This window comes from Giraffa tippelskirchi, chromosome 10, assembly GCF_054371585.1.
Source record: "Giraffa tippelskirchi isolate mGirTip1 chromosome 10, T2T-mGirTip1v1.2.pri, whole genome shotgun sequence".
In the NCBI taxonomy this organism is placed as follows: domain Eukaryota; kingdom Metazoa; phylum Chordata; class Mammalia; order Artiodactyla; family Giraffidae; genus Giraffa; species Giraffa tippelskirchi.
This window is the reverse complement of record NC_137284.1, coordinates 130,615,651-130,631,647: the sequence shown is the minus strand read 5'-3', so window position 1 is coordinate 130,631,647 and position 15,997 is coordinate 130,615,651. Positions and strand designations below refer to the sequence as shown.

The window sequence follows — 15,997 nt, the reverse complement described above, 5'->3', positions numbered from 1 at the left end:
ATTTATTTTCCTATGTACTATGGCACAAAACTACAAATATATAATAGAGCAGACATCTGGAAAAGTTAGAACTTACACATAAATTTTGTCCATCTGAATGAAACGCGTTGCTTCTCCTAGTGTGGAAGGCTCTGGGATTCTGATGTGTTCCATTGACAATTTGCCAGCACAGCTTCCAATTGAATCTACAGAATACTTTGGAGAGATGCTTTACCCTTACGTTGAAGAAATGGTAAGTGGACTGGTAGCATCAGCAACATCTTTGTGGCTTTAAGTAGAACTTTGGAGTGATCTGATGAACGTTCTGGTCTTCTGTATCTAAGAAATCTGTTGTAAAATGAAATGCCAGCCCTTCCCCAAAGCACTTACTGACACTCTTATTTCACCCATTCTGCTTACTTGTTTCATGGGAAATGTTATTTTGTAACTGCCTTCATGCTTCATTACAATTGCATTTGCCTCTCATTATGCACACTTTATTAAGAATGTTCCTGACACTGGAGACAAGGTTTACTTTATTTCCACTTTTCTTCTGCTTTCTAGATCAGTTCATATTGGGGCATTCTTACTGTACTGTGATTGGATGTGTATGTGTGTGTGTATGCTCAGTAGCTCAGTTGTGTCCGACTCTTTTTGACCCCATGGATTGTGGCCCACCAGGGTCTTCTGTCCATGGGATTTTCCCGGCAAGAATACTGGGATGGGTTGCCATTTCCTGCTCCAGGGGATCTTGCCGACCGAGGGATTGAAGCCATGTCTCCTGCATCTCCTGCATTGGCATGAGGATTCTTTACCACTGCGCCACGGATTTGAAAAATCAGAAATGGAAAATTTTGTTGGAGCTTAATCATTAATGCTTTGTTAAATGACAGCCTATGTTCTAGTCATGTATTATTCACTGTGACCAGTGATTGTTGAAATACTGGGTTTATCTAGTTTTTAAAAGGAATTTACCTTTATTATTTCTTTATTGGGCTCTGCCGGGTCTTAGCTGTGGCATGCAGGATCTTTAGCTGCAGGCATGTGGGATCCAGTTCTCTGAACAGGGATAGAATCCGTGGCCCCTGCATTGGGAGCACAGAGTCTTAGTCGTTGGACTACCAGGAAGTCCCAGTATTGTGTTACCTAAATTCCACTTTCTCTGTCAGAAAAAGGCTTTCTTGGTTCATTATTTATCCTAAACATTCACACCCATCATGCTTTATTTCCATTGCTAATGGTTGTCTGCCTCTGGCAAGGTTCCAAAGGTCTGAAGAGTGGCCCTTGTCCTTTTCATCCATAGTTTCACCCAGGAGCTCTCACACTAAGATGGGGCAGTAGGTAATGAGGCCTGAATAAGCACAGCTTTCAGTCTATCTTCTTTTCTTTCATTTACTATTCTATTTTGACTCTTTATTTTTCCTCCTGGAATATGTCAGCAGGGAGATATAACAGGCTTTGGAAAATGCAGGTAGCAGGCATTATTATGGTTGGAAACAATATTATACAGCACTTACTATGTTCTAGACAGTGTTCAGATTGTTTATTTGGCCGCGTCAGGTCTTGGTTGCATCATGGGGATCTTTTGTTGCGGCGTACCAGCCTTCTAGTTGCAGCACTCAGCTCTGGAGTGCCCAGGCTCAGCAGTTGCAGCACGCAAGCTGTCTAGCTGCAGCTCAAGGGCCTCGTTGCTGTGTGGCATGTGAGATCTTAGTTCCCCAGCTAAGGATCGAACCCGCATCCCCTGTATTGCGAGGTGGACTCTTAACCACTGGGCCACCAGGAAAGTCCCCAAATTACTTTATATATTTTAATTTTTAGATACTCATGATCACCCGCTCAGGTAGGTACCATTAACAACCTATTTTACTGATTAGAAAACTGAGGAACACGAAGAAGTGAAGGCTGAGAAGGGTTGCTGACGCATCTGGTGCTGAACCTGAGGTGTGTTTGGAATTGGCGCTGAGGAGTTAAAGTAGCCTGAGAAAGGACAGTACAAATGTCAAGTTTTACTGGAGACATCAACTTGTTTTGTGGTCTTGAGCCAGGCACTCTCTTGCTTTCTGCACCTCGGATATTTTACCTATAAAATGATAGGTAATCTTTAAAATTTTTTTAAAATTTATTTGCCGTTATTATTTTGATTTTTTGGCTCTTGTTGCTGCGTGCCAGCTTTCTCTAGTTGTAGTGAGCGGGGGATACTCTCTGGTTGCAGTGCTCAGGTTTGTCACTGTAGTGGCTTCTCTCATTGCAGAGCACAGGATCTAGGGCATGTGGGCTTTTCTAGTTGTGGTGCTTGGGCTTAGTTGCTCTTCCCTGACTAGGGATTAAACCCCTGTCTTCCTCATTGGCAGGTGGATTCTTAACCACTGGACCACTAGGGAAGTCCTGATAATACATAATCTTAATGTTCCCTCCAGTTCTAACATTCTGTAACTAAATGTCTAAGTGGCTGAAAGGCACATATATATTTAAAAAGTAATAATAAATGTACCCAGATGTTTACTATTTGCAGTGATGCTCATTCATTTCCCTCTGGGATCATTTCCCTGAAGAATCAATAACTTTCGTGAGCCCTTTACCTGAATTTTTTATTTCAGATTTTCTTTTTTTCAATTCTAAAATTTCTGTTTGGTTCTTTTTTTTTTTTCTCCTGAGAATTTCTTTTGATTTATTATGAGTGTAGTTTTCCTTATCACATGGAGCAGAGTTGTAAAAGCCACTCTACAGTCTACCTGTTATTTCCAAAATTCTGGGTAAACTTCAGCTTGAAATATAGTGATTGTCTTTTCCCCTGAGAATGGGTCGGGTCATAGTTTTCTGATTTTCTTAAGCTGAATAATTTTGAAGTACATTGTGGATACAGTGAAGGCTCATGCTGTGGAAATTCCAGATTGTTACATTTCTCTGTAAAGTGCTGATTTTTTTTGGTTTATTTGGCTTTTTTTTAAGCAGGCAATTAATGAGGCTAGACTTAAACTGAAAACTCTGTCTCACCTGAGACAGGTATCTCCAGTAAAAGTTCAGCTTTTTCATCCTTTCTGGGCTGCTTGTAGGCTGACCTGCACATGCTCAGTCCTTCCAGACTCTGACCAGAGCTTACCTGGAAGCTGGGCTTCACTTTTATCTGAGGCTGTCATTTTTGGCATTTCCTGCTCACACTCTGGAGCAGGCTGTGGTGCCCAGGGTTTTGTTCCTCTTCCCTGAGATCAGAAAGTCAGTAAGCTTGCTGCCTGGTTCTACTTCTTCACAGCACACGGCCCCTCCTCAGGGCAATACCAAAAGGACAGCACATTCAATTTCAGCTCTGATTATTTCTTCCGAGTTTTGACACTCTCCCCAAACCGCCTGCTTTTCTTCATTCTCTGAAACTGTTATGTAGTTAGTTTTGCTTGTATTTTGTCCCGAGTTTATAGCTGTGATGTATAGAAGGGATAGTTAGCACTTCATCCCCACCTGAAATAGAACCCCTCAGTCCTAATGCATTGATTAGATGAACTTGACTCCAGCAGAGTCTTGGAGTAGCTAGAAGAGCTGTTGCTGAGCCGTTGGCTTGCTTTCTTTCTTTTTTTTAAATATAATTTTATTTATTTATTCATTTTTGGCAGTGCTGGGTCTTTGTTGCTGTGAGGGCTTTTCTCTAGCTGCAGCGAGCAAGGGCTCCTCTTCATTGCAGTGTGAAGGCTTCTTATTACAGTGGCTTCTCTCGTGGAGCATGGGTTTGAGGGCACGTGGGTTCAATAGTTGCTGTTCCCTGGCTCTAGAGCACAGGCTCAATAAACGTGGTGCATGGGCCCAGTTGCTCCACGGCATGTGGGATCTTCCCAGACCAGTGATCAAACCCATGTCTTTTGTATTGGCAGACGGTTTCTCTACCCCTGAGCCACCAGGCAAGCCCTGAGCCTTTGACTTTAATTCATCTTTTTGAATCCTTCAAGTATGCATTTTAGTGCAATGCTTACCTTATAAGGCAAAATTATGGAAAATGTTGCATACTAATTTGCCTTTGTGAAAGGATTTGACTGTTATTTCTTGAAATGTCATTTTGTTTGGCTGCCCTGACACCATTTACCATCTAAGAAGTTGCTATTAGCCATTTTCAATTGACAAATGATCATGCTTCAAAATTTCAATTACAAGTTTATTTTTCTTGGACCTTAGGACACAGTTTTTCATTATCCTCAGTCAAAATTGCCTTTCATTGAGTACAGTTGATCTCATACAGATGTTAGGAGAAAAACAAGCCAATTCAATGAAATTCTTAGTAAAGTGTGTTTGAGAGTTAGCCCATGTAACTGATGAGAGCTAAGTAAAATTTGAATGACATTTTCTGTTTTTCTTTTGGCTGCACCCACAGCACATTCGATCCTAGTTTCCTGACTAGGGATCGAACTCAGACCCTTTTCATTGGGAACGTGGAGTCTTAGCCACTGGATCACCAGGGAAATCCTCAAATAAAAAAATTTTATTAAAGAACAAATACAATTTTTTTTACATTATATGATAGTATACAATATTAATGTGTCACAGATAAATGATGCTTAAGTATACAGCATGATAAATTATCACAAAGACATGCAGGTGAACACTGCAAGGTGAAAATTAGAACAAGGCTAACATCTCAGAAATCCCCTGTGCCTCTCCCAGCACTATCCCCACTCTCCTTCCTAAAGGGATCTACTGTCTTGATTTATAACTGTGGATTAGTTGTGCCTTTTAGGGGAAAATTTTATTTTATGAACATATTAATCAGAGTTTAAAAACACTTCTGATACTTCCAATGAACTTCTTGGGTCTGTTTAACGTTCTTTGTTTTACTTTTTCTTGGTTTTCATTCAGTTCTTATTACTTAATATACCTGTTTATTTTTGATTGAATGTTGGTTATAGTTTATATAAATCTTAGAGATGATTTGCTGGTCGGAATGTTGTGTGTGTGTGTGTGTTTCAGAGAAGATTTCCTTTGTTTTTGGCAAGGAGGCTAGGAGAAAATCACCTTCGTTCAGTTAAGAATGGAAGTGATTCCAAGCTGAGCCTTGGTCCTTTGGAGAACTACATTTTTCAGTTGACCTTTATTTAGAATATAGTCTTTCAGGATCCCATATGGAAATCTGGCCTTTATTAGGATCCCCTTCAGCTGAGCTTAAACTCCAGTGTTTTGGGTTTTTTTCACCCTGTTATTTAAGGTCAGCCACAAGTTCTTCTCAGTTTCTCTCTGCTCAGCATCCCAGCCACTGCTTCCACATTGGCAGCTACATCTAAGAAAAGTGCTTAGATTTGTTGACACAGCCAACTTCTCTAAATTTTAACACCTTCCTTTTATATGTCACTGCTGCTAAGTTGCTTCAATCAGGTCTAACTCTTTGCAACTCCATGGACTGTAGCCTGCTAGGCTACTCTGTCCATGGGATTCTCCAGGCAAGAATGCTGGAGTGGGTAGCCATTTCTTTCTCTGGGAGATCAGTCTTCCAAACAGGGTGGTGGGATTGTCTTGGAGGCATCAGTCTCAGCACCGGATGTATGTAAAAACTGATGACTATCTCTAGGTAGTTTTGATAATATGTGTACCTGCTTGCCACTAAAAAAATTAAGTATATTATCTATGTTCTTTTGATAACAGTATGAAGCTATATTTAAAGTACCTTGGATATATCTGGGGTTTAGTTTCAGACCACTGCAATAAAATGAATATCACAATAAAATGAGTAACACAAATTTTTTGGTTTCCCAGTGCATATATAAGTTATGTTTAAACTATACTGTAGTCTATTAAGTGTGCGATAACCTTAAGTCTAAAGATGATGTACATACCTTAATTAAGAACTATGGTATCATATATCAACTATGTGTGTGTATTACATTGCTTCAGTTGTATCCGACTCTTTGCGACCCCATGGACTGTAACCCACCAGGCTTCTCTGTCCATGGAATTCTCCAGGTAAGAATACTGAAGTGGGTTGCCATGCCCTCCTCCAGGAGATCTTCCTGACCCAGGGATCGAACATGCATCTCCTGCATTTTAGGCAGATTCTTTACCACTGAGCCACCAAGGAAGCCCGTATCAACTATACTTCAATTTTAAAAAAGAAAAACAATATTGCTAAAATATGTTAACCATCATCTGAGCCTTCAGTTGAGTCATAATCTTTTTGCAATACTAATGTCAAAGATTACTGATCACAAATCAGCATAACGAAAGTAAAAATAATGAAAAATTTTGAAATATTGTGAGAATTACCAAAATGTGAGACAGAGACACAGAATAAGCAAACCTGTTGGAAAAGGGGCACCAGTAGACTTGCTAAATACAGACTTGCCACAAATCTTCAACGAAGAAAAAAATCAGTATCTGTAAACCACAGTAAATTGAACCACAATAAAACAAGGTATACCTGTATATGCACTGTCCTGTTTCCCCCTGATTTTCTTTTTTGACATGACAGACCCTATAGCATTACAGGGCATAGGATGTCCTTTTGAACCCATATGGAAGTTTTGTTTCAGTTGAATGCAATAGATATTTATTGTCTGTTGGAACAAGGCAGTCACCTAAGTGAAGAGAATTAAAACACAGCTGCTGACCTATAGATGCATGAGGTCCAGGAAGAGGATAAGACATGTGTGCAATTCTACCAAAAGATGGAATGTGATAGTCACAGGAAGATGCTAATGATGTTGAGGAGGGAGAGGATCTCTCCAGTTGAGGAAGTTGGGAAAGGCGACAGTCCATCTGGCTCTTGATAGATGTTTAGGATCTGTTCATCTGCGTGGAAGTGGAAGGCATACTGTGCGATGTAGATGGGGGAGCAAAGGTGGGAGCCAATTTAACATAAGGTTTCTGTGTGTTGTCAGATCAAGACGGAATTAAGGTAAATATATTGGTTCCATGTTAAAAGGGATCTTAACACTGAGATAAATAGCTTGAAATTAATTTAGAAAAGAGTGATGAGCCTCAAAAGTGTTATATGTGAAAGTGACAAGACCTACCATATGCTTCAGGAGGCTGTGCTTGCAGTTTTGTATGGGATGAATTCTAACAAATTCTAGTTAAATGTGGTAATTTAGCAGCTTTTTAAAAAAAATTTATTTATTTGGCTGTCTCAGGTCTTATTTACGACACAAGAGATCTCGATCTTTGTTGCGGCATGCAGGATCTTTAGTTGTAGCAGGTGAACTGTTAGTTATGGCATGTGGGATCTAGTTCCCTGATCAAGGATCGAACCCAGTCCCCCTGCATTGGGAGAGGGGAGTCTTAGCCACTGGACCACCAGGGAAGTCCCTGAGGAAACTTTTGTCGTTGTCTTATATTTGCCTCTCTTTAGGTGGACTCATGACAATTATTAGTTTTCTTGGGGAAAAAATGCACTGAATTTTCAATAATGACTGCATGTATCCACTAATATATTTATTGAATATTTGCCATCTTACAATGTAGTAGCCTTACAGCAAGATGCCAAGTGCAGTTCCTACTTTCCAGGTCTGATTGGGGGCAGGTTTTGATAAGCTTCCCTTGTGGCTCAGCTGGTAAAAAAATCCACCTATAATGCAGGAGACCTGGGTTCAATCCCTAGGTTGGGAAGATCCCCTGGAGAAGGGAAAGGCTACCCACTCCAGTATTCTGGGCTGGAGAATTCCATGAACTGTATTGTCCATGGCGTCGCAAAGAGGTGGACACGACTGAGCGACTTTCACTTTGATAAAGGCTCCAAAGAAAAGGCAGTTCTTCAGCTGCAGCTCGGAGAACAAAGAGAAGGAGTTGGAAGCGGAGGAGTAACTTGTGAGGTAGCTACATGGTGTGGCCAAGAGGCAGGTGAGGATGTGATGTGGGTACCCAGCTCCAGGCTGTTCACAGGATTGAAGTGTTGGGTGTGAGGCCAGTGCGGGGGTTGAGGCAGGAGAGGCAGAGCCAGACGATAGAGGGAGCTTGAGACTAACTCGAAGGCAATGAAAATCTACTGAATTATTTTAAACAGGCACAGGAGCCTGTTTAAACACAAACAATCAGATTTGTGTTTCAGATTGGAGATAAATGGAGGGAAGAGATGTGGGAGGTAGTTCTCATGGTCCCAGTAAGGCCTACATAAGGCTATAGAATTAGAGGTAAAGAGCAGAGAGAGAGAGTGAAAAGATAACATAGGAGTTGAGTGATTTAACCATATACTGAGTGAGGTGTGAACTCATTTTATTATCTATTAATGGCTCTTGCCTTGTTGACAGGGTTGGTAGATGGAGGAGTCAGCTTGAGAAGGAAATACTCCAAAGGTATCTGGGAGAAAGAGGCAGTGGGAAGACCCCCATCTGTCAGTTTCATCAATTCCCCTAAGAATGCTTGGCTTATAAATATGTATACCTGTCTTTTTTTTTTTTTTAATGTTGTTATCCCAGGAATAGCGAGCCTAGGTATCTGATGTTTTAGATACATGAAAGTAGTTTTGCATTTCTTTTAATACAGTAAATAAATACTGTTTTGCCAGCATCTGGTAGGTACATTTAACAGTTTCTTAGTTGGGTGAGTGCTGTAGGGTCTTGATTGTCTCATTGGCCTTACGGCCCCACCCATCAGCAGCAACCACACTTATCTGATCTTTACCCTTTGGCGTCTATTCAAAGGTTGGATGCCTTGGAGGAAATGAGAAGGACTGGAATGCTGGGGTGTCAGTATGAGATGTGGCTTTTGTTGTTGGTCATTGACTCATTCTTGTGAGATAATGGAAAGGGTATGAAGGGTTTTTTGAGTCTACTGGGTCAAGTCATTTTCCTTGACACTTCTGAAATGCCGATGTGTCTATATATGGAACCAATGCTGATCTGAGGGAGACTCCCTATGGTAGCACACCCCATTTTTTACTGCTAATAGAACAGCCTGAACCTTTGGGATGGGATGGAGGTCCTCAGAGTGAGGACTGCGGTAATAAAGCTTGTGGTGATATTTGCCAGCATGCTCAACAGGACACAGGCTTCCCCGGTGTCTCAGGGGTTAAAGAATCTACCTGCAATGCAGGAGACACAGGAGATGTAGATTTGATCCCTGGGTCAGGAAGATTCCCTGGAGAATGAAATGGCAACCCACTCAGTATTCTTGCCTGAAAACTCCCATGGACAGAGGAGCCTGGCAGGTTACAGTTCAAAGGGTAGCAAAGAGTTGGGCCATGACTGAGTGACTAAACAACAACATAAACTCAACATGACACATCTAACTGGTGGGGAAGTCCAAGCTTTTTGTGTTTCCAGTAAGCAAACGTGATTAAGGTTTTGGAATTGGAAATTGTACTGAATTAACATGTTTTGGGGGGCAGAATTCATTGCTTGCAGAAGACTCCTTTTGCCAATTAATTTTACAATTCAGTGATTTTCAAAAAACTTTTCTAAACATTTTTTCCTTTGACTAATATTTTAATACAGATAAAATAGCAAGACGCCTTCTTTGCAACATCATTTATCTTTTTCCAATCTCATTTCCTTTTCAGATATTATCAGATGCGACACAGCCTCTTGAAAGTCAGAATTTTTCTCCTGTGGTGCGAGATGTAAGTTATGAAAAGTATTGCTTTTCATGAATGTATTTTTTCCACTACTTTCCTTGATCCTTTTTCCTCTTTCCCTCCCTGTCTTTCTCCATCTCTGTCACTCTCTCTTTTCTCTGTTAGTCATGAGCCCATGATTGTGGGACTAAATGTGCTGACTAAAGAATTGTCTTGTATCATATATATTCAGGCAGTGATTGCATCTAACGGCATGTTGTCTAACAAGTATAAATATATCCAGAAACTACGAGAGAACAGGTAAGCATCATTCACAACCTCTTGTTTAATACATTTATTCTTGGATCTCATGAGTATTTTTTAAATGCTTCCATATGAGTTCTTGATGCTAGGATTATGCAATATGTATTTTTTTTTAATGTCTGTAGATACTAGGAATTTAAAATGAAGTGACTGGCTGAAACCAATGTGAACTATTTTCCTTTGAACAGTATTATAGCATCATTTGGCTTTCTAATATACATGTAGACTTGTGTGTAAGTAAGCAAAACTTCAAAATCTCTGTCCCTGTTCTTTCTCTAGCATTTTGCATATTGTCATGTCTCAGCTATTCTCTCAAGGGAAAATGAGTGAGCTAATCCTTTCCTTGGCACTTTCAGATTGATTTCTAGTTGAGGATTTGGATTCTCTTGTGCTTAGGATAATATTTAGTAAAGTGGGTTCTTGGTTAGCAATTAAGAAAAGTACCAAAAAAAGAAAATGGTGAGAAGTCAATTTTCCCTGGGATTCTTATTAGGGGGAAAGTGTCAAAAAGTAATGAGATAAATCCACTGGAGAGAACAGTTCTCTTAGGAAGATACTTAGCTAAGGCCTTGGTTTCCGTGATTGGCTTTACGACTCAAAATTTGGAAACATAGACATTGACATTGGACTGTTCTGGTCTCCAGCTAGTTGTACTTGGTCTGTGTTTATACCTGCTCTATTGGTCTATTCACATTTAACAAAATAACCCATGCACTGAATTCTCAGGAGAAGCCAGAATGGGAAAATTAGAAACAAACTGCCTGATCTTCTCTCTGTTATTCCACCTCTAAGAAGTAAATAAGAGATCAAGTACTACTGTTATGCCTTTTCCATGTGTGTTTGTTAGCTTATACTTACTTTTGTGTGTTAGTGAAATATTCTGGCATGATACCGGGGGTATATAGTTTTTTTTTAATAAAAAAGCAACTAGTTTATAGAACTCCATAGGTGAGTGTCTTATAGGGGACACTTTATATATTTGTTTTTCATAGTTTTGTTTATCTTTGGATTTTCATTCTGATGATCTCTTTCTTATATGACTGATCTCAATGAGATGTCTAACATGACTACTCACTGTTTACACACCATATTCCATGTAGCAGCAGGTCTGACTGCTAGGACTTCCTGCCTTCCTACCCAGGTAGAATCTTGTGCCAAGAGACTGAAAATGAAGATTGCATTTTGGAAGGAAATTAGAGTTTCCTTGAATCCCTGCCTTATTGTTTTGTTCTCTTTATTCCTTGTCCTGTGCTTAGTCGCTCAGTTGTGTCCGACTCTTTGCAACCCCATGGACCGTACCTTGCCATGCTTCTCCATTCATGGGGATTCTCCAGGCAAGGATACTGGAATGGGTTGCCATGCACTCCTCCAGGGGATCTTCCCGACCCAGGTCTCCCACATTGCAGGCAATTCTTTTACCATCTGGGCCACCAGGGAAGCCCCTTGATTTAGCACAGTAATTATTAACCTGGAGTGTTTGGGGTTGCTGATGGGGCAGATAGTATTAATATCTAGAAGTAAGTTTTTAAAAATGTATTTTGAACATTTTCTTTTAGGAGATCAAAATAATGTTTTTCATATACCCAAACTACAGAAGGTGTAATTAGAAAGGATCTATAATAACCAATAATAATGCTTCCTTCTGGGAGGTGAAATGGGATAGAGGTGTAAATGAAAGCACCCATCATCAGTGATAGGAGTGTTGGGAGTGAAGAGGGGTGGGAATATTTAACATTTACATTTATTTTTATTCACTTATAATTAATGAAATTTAGCAAAATTAAATTAAGGTTAAAGCTTGAGAGACATCCTAGCCTAAAAGATTCCAGCAACAGAGCCTTCTGCTTAAGTCTCTGGCACCAAACCATTTCCGTGGTTTTATATTGATATCCGGGAATTTGATTCAGAAGACTTTTAATGAGTGAGTATCTTTAAGACAGAACGCAATGAGCAATGGTGGGCTTATAAAGATGGAGAAGACTTAGTCACTATCTTGGAGGTTAGAGTTTGTAGGAAAGACAAAGCGTTAACTGTCAAGCAAGTGCAAATTCCAACAACAGAGAAATTCAAGAAGTTCTGCCTGGTGACTCATCGTAGGTTTCTACATTTAACCCATAGCATTTGTGATTTTGGTTTTAGAAAGCCATAGATTATGGTTTTAGAAAGAGACTCACAGACTTAGAAAATGAACTTACAGTTTCTCAAGGGGAAGGGATAGTTAGGGAATTGGGGAAGGTCATTTACACATTGATATATTCAAAATGGATAACCAACAAGGACCCATTGTGTAGTACATGGAACTCTGCTCAATGTTATGTGCCAGCCTGGATGGGAGAAGGGTTTGGGGGAAAATGGATACATGTATATGTATAGCTGAGTTTCTTTATTGGTCACCTGAAACTATCACAACATTGTTAATTGGCTATACCCCAGTACAAAATAAAAAATTTAGAGTTTGAAAAAAAAAAAAAAGGAGAAACAAAATCATGGTTTTCACTGGTTTCAAGTGACCTGAAAGATAAATCACAAGACTGTGTCTAATAGGGATAATAACCTCCTGCTCAGATTGTAGTATCCTCAGATTGTTGTGAGGAGTAAATGGGTTTCTGATAAAAGGCTCCTACCATGATTTTGAATCAATGTCCTCCCCCAGAAGGATAAAGTGTGAGACCAAGTGACTCAGTTGTGAACAGCATTGGTCCAGCACCTGTACCTCACTAGTGGTACTGGGAATTCATACACATCAAAGATGTCTGGATCTATTGTTCATCATATGGGATATAAAATAATTAATGAAAAATGTTGGTATTGGGAACTCCTGATGAGGTTCTTATTGTAAGAAATGTGGGGGGAAAACGATTGCTTCACAATCTAAGTTTTAGTTTGGTTTGGGGACAGCGACGTTTTATTTAAAACTTTTTTTGTTAATATTTTCTCCCCTCCTTTTATTTATAGGGAACGTGCTCAGTCACTTTCAATGGACACCAAGAAAAAGGTCTTGGTTCTTGGATCTGGTTACGTATCTGAGCCTGTATTGGAATACCTGTCAAGAGATGACAGTATTGAAATAACAATAGGTAAATAAGCCCCGGTTTTTAAAGAAGAAGAAGTAAAACTGATTTCAAAACATGGTTACTCTGTGAATTTTAAATCACCGTCTTGTTTCTAAACTTCAAAAAATTATTTTTGGAGATGTTAAAGTGTGTTTTACTCTCTGATTAGTGAAAGGAAATCTAAAGCTTGGACCTTTTAATTCTTGAAACAGGTTCTGACATGAAGAATCAAATTGAACAATTAGGCAAGAAATATAATATTAATCCTGTTAGCCTGCACGTTGGTAAACAAGAAGAGAAGTTGAGCTCCTTGGTGGCCACACAGGATCTTGTCATCAGGTTAGTACGTAGCAAGAAATGATTGACATATGTTTCGTTATTATTTCTTAGTTTTCTCTCCTCTTCTGTCTTCTCTCCCTATCCTTCCCTCCCCTCTCCTCTCCTTTTCTCTTCTCTCAGTAAACTTTTAAATTGAAGTGTGCATCTGGGAAAGTGCATAAATCAGAGCTAGGTAGTTCAGTGAATTTTCACAAAGTGAACACAGCATGTAACCATCACTCACATCAGAAACAGAATATAATAGCAGCCAAGAAGCTCTCCTTGTGCCTCTATACATTACTAGTCCCATCCTTCAAGGGTAAGCACTGTCCTGGCTTCTAACATAGAGATTCATTTCTGCTAGTTTTCATTCTGTACAATCGAAATCTTTCAGTGTGTCCCCATTTGTGGCTGTCTTCTTTCATTCAGTTTTGTGATTGTGAGAGTCCTTTGTGTTGTTGTCTGTACCTGTAGTTTATTCTCTTTGCTGTGTAATGTTCCATTATGTGAATATACTATTATTATCCATTTGACTAGTGATGGATGTTTAGGTTGTTCCCAGAATTTGGCTATTGTGAAGTATGCTGCTATGAACAATTTAGTCCTTATCTTTTGGTTACCATATATACGCATTTCTGTTGGATATTTACCTAGAAGTGGAATTTCTGGGTCATGAGGCACTCATGACTCATATTTTGGTGGCTATTTTAACCTTTGGACTTATAAAGCTTAAAATGAGAGTGAGTAGATTCTTTAGCCCTATGACCATTTTTAGCCTTAATGGAGAAACAGACCTTGAAATATATAATTTATTACTATCTAATACAAATGCAGATCTAACTTCTAGATATAGGGCTACATGATACTAGATTCTTCATTTTGAAATTACCAAAGTGAGAAGAATAAGCTGTTTATTCCTAGAATATATTTTCTTCCTAGAAGACAGAAGGAACTTAAGTTGCTCTTTCATAATTATATCACTTTCATAGTTCCAACTCAAATAATATCTTTGGGAGAAGTTCTGTGATGTCCTCCTTAAAAATGATAGGGGGGCTTGGAAAACAGACACAATGAAAGGTAATTCTAAGTGGAACTTTCACATTATCCCTTCATATAGGATCACTTTGAACACTCAAAAACATTATTCAATTTATAAAAACTTAATGTGCATTAATTATTTTTGGGCAAAAATTTATTAATAACCAATAGACCTTGCCAGTCAGGATATGATTATGAAAGTAAGCCCTTATTCAAAACGGAATATCGTAGCCTACTGATAAAACAAAGAGAATTTGTTTTGCCACATGTAGGTACCTAAATATAAAATTGTTGTTTGATTAAGAAAAGAAAAGAACATAATAAAACACATTTTGAACAAAATTGGAAGCAAAATATGACAAAATCATGGACACAAACAATAAGCTAATAATAGGTATAAATTTTAAAATTCATTGAACTTGTGACCTTTAATAAGATCTAAGATTAGCAAAATCTGTTTTATATTTAATTTTTCTTAGTTGATTTGAGTTTCTTTGCTGAATAGTGGAAATGCTATTAAACATTGTTATCCTGTAGTGTTTCTTAAATACCTTTTTATTTCTTAATTTGGAGAAAAGATGTTTTGATGTAAACACAATGTTAGGGGCTATCAAAGTAAAATGAATGGAGAATGTTTCACAAGATTTTGTAATAATATGTCAAATTCTCATGGTCTTATTTTGCAATTTTAGTTTTTAATGAGCTAATGCAAAGTCGTAATTGAGTTTGATATATTGCTTTGAGAATTAGATTTATATTTTGTCTATGCACAAGAGGCATTTCCAACTATTTGGATTGAGTTATGTGCTGGTGACTAGATGCTCTCTTACCATACACAATGAATTACGAGCTCTAATCCCTTTGTCTAATATAGGCACCGTCAGTCAAAGTCCTATTGTTCTAGTTCTCAGCATATTATTAGATTAGTGCTGATAATGTCAACATTTAAAAAATATTATTAGATCTTGATAAAATTTTGGTCAGGCAAGTTTTCATTGTGAAAAATGTGACAAAAAAAATCTTCACTTAACCTTTAAGATGATGCCATGGAACATTTTCTGTTAATATTTTTCCAACAAAGAGTTTTGCAGATATTTGGTACATCGGCTTTTGAAGGGCTACTATATTCAGTAACAATTATTTTTGATTAAAAAAGCTGAAATACAGAGATAAAGAGTTTTCCTATTGTCATTGGCAAGATACCTACATAATTCTGTTCTGCATGGTAATAAATCTAAGTAACAGTACTCTGTTCTGTTAACCTGAGGAGAGATAACTGCCTGAGAGGTGATTTTATTGTTTGGTTTTATGTGAAATAGAGAAAATCAGAAGTAAACAGGATGAATGTAACAAGTACAGTGATACACTATAATAACGTTTATAAGTTTGTATTTATATTTTCATTATACTGTGTAGATAGCTTTACCAAATAGGTAATAAGCTGATAGAACTTTTTGTTATGTGATTGATAGGATGCTTATTAGTCCTTGGATAGAATATGAATATACTAATATATATCAATATTTGTGGAAATCCACTTTTTTATGATTGTGTAGTCCCAGCACCAAAGTAAAACATCTGAGTGAAATGCTTAGAAAACTTAAACTTGAGTTTTGAGTACAGTTTCAGTTTTTGCTCACCATATAGACTTTTAGAGCTTTTTAGGTGGTAAAGAACCCACCTGCCAATGCAGGAGACATAAGAGATGTGGGTTTGATCCCTGGGTGGGGAAGATCCCCTGGAGGAGGGCATGGCAACCCACTCCAGCATTCTTTTTTAAAAAAAATTTGTCAATTTTTTTAATTGAAGGATAATTGCTTTATAG

General features: G+C 38.4%; 1 protein-coding gene across 5 annotated transcripts in view; it reads left to right on the top strand.

The window, feature by feature from the left end:
• Positions 1 to 15,997, top strand: part of AASS (aminoadipate-semialdehyde synthase) — a 63,412-nt gene that overhangs the window by 24,255 nt on the left and 23,160 nt on the right. For all 5 annotated transcript variants that reach the window (XM_081535356.1, XM_081535362.1, XM_081535361.1 and 2 more), the window contains 5 exons: positions 121 to 232; positions 9,446 to 9,505; positions 9,693 to 9,760; positions 12,719 to 12,840; positions 13,029 to 13,155. In XM_081535356.1, the coding sequence (XP_081391482.1) occupies positions 121 to 232; positions 9,446 to 9,505; positions 9,693 to 9,760; positions 12,719 to 12,840; positions 13,029 to 13,155 (489 nt within the window). The remainder of the gene's footprint in view (positions 1 to 120; positions 233 to 9,445; positions 9,506 to 9,692; positions 9,761 to 12,718; positions 12,841 to 13,028; positions 13,156 to 15,997) is intronic.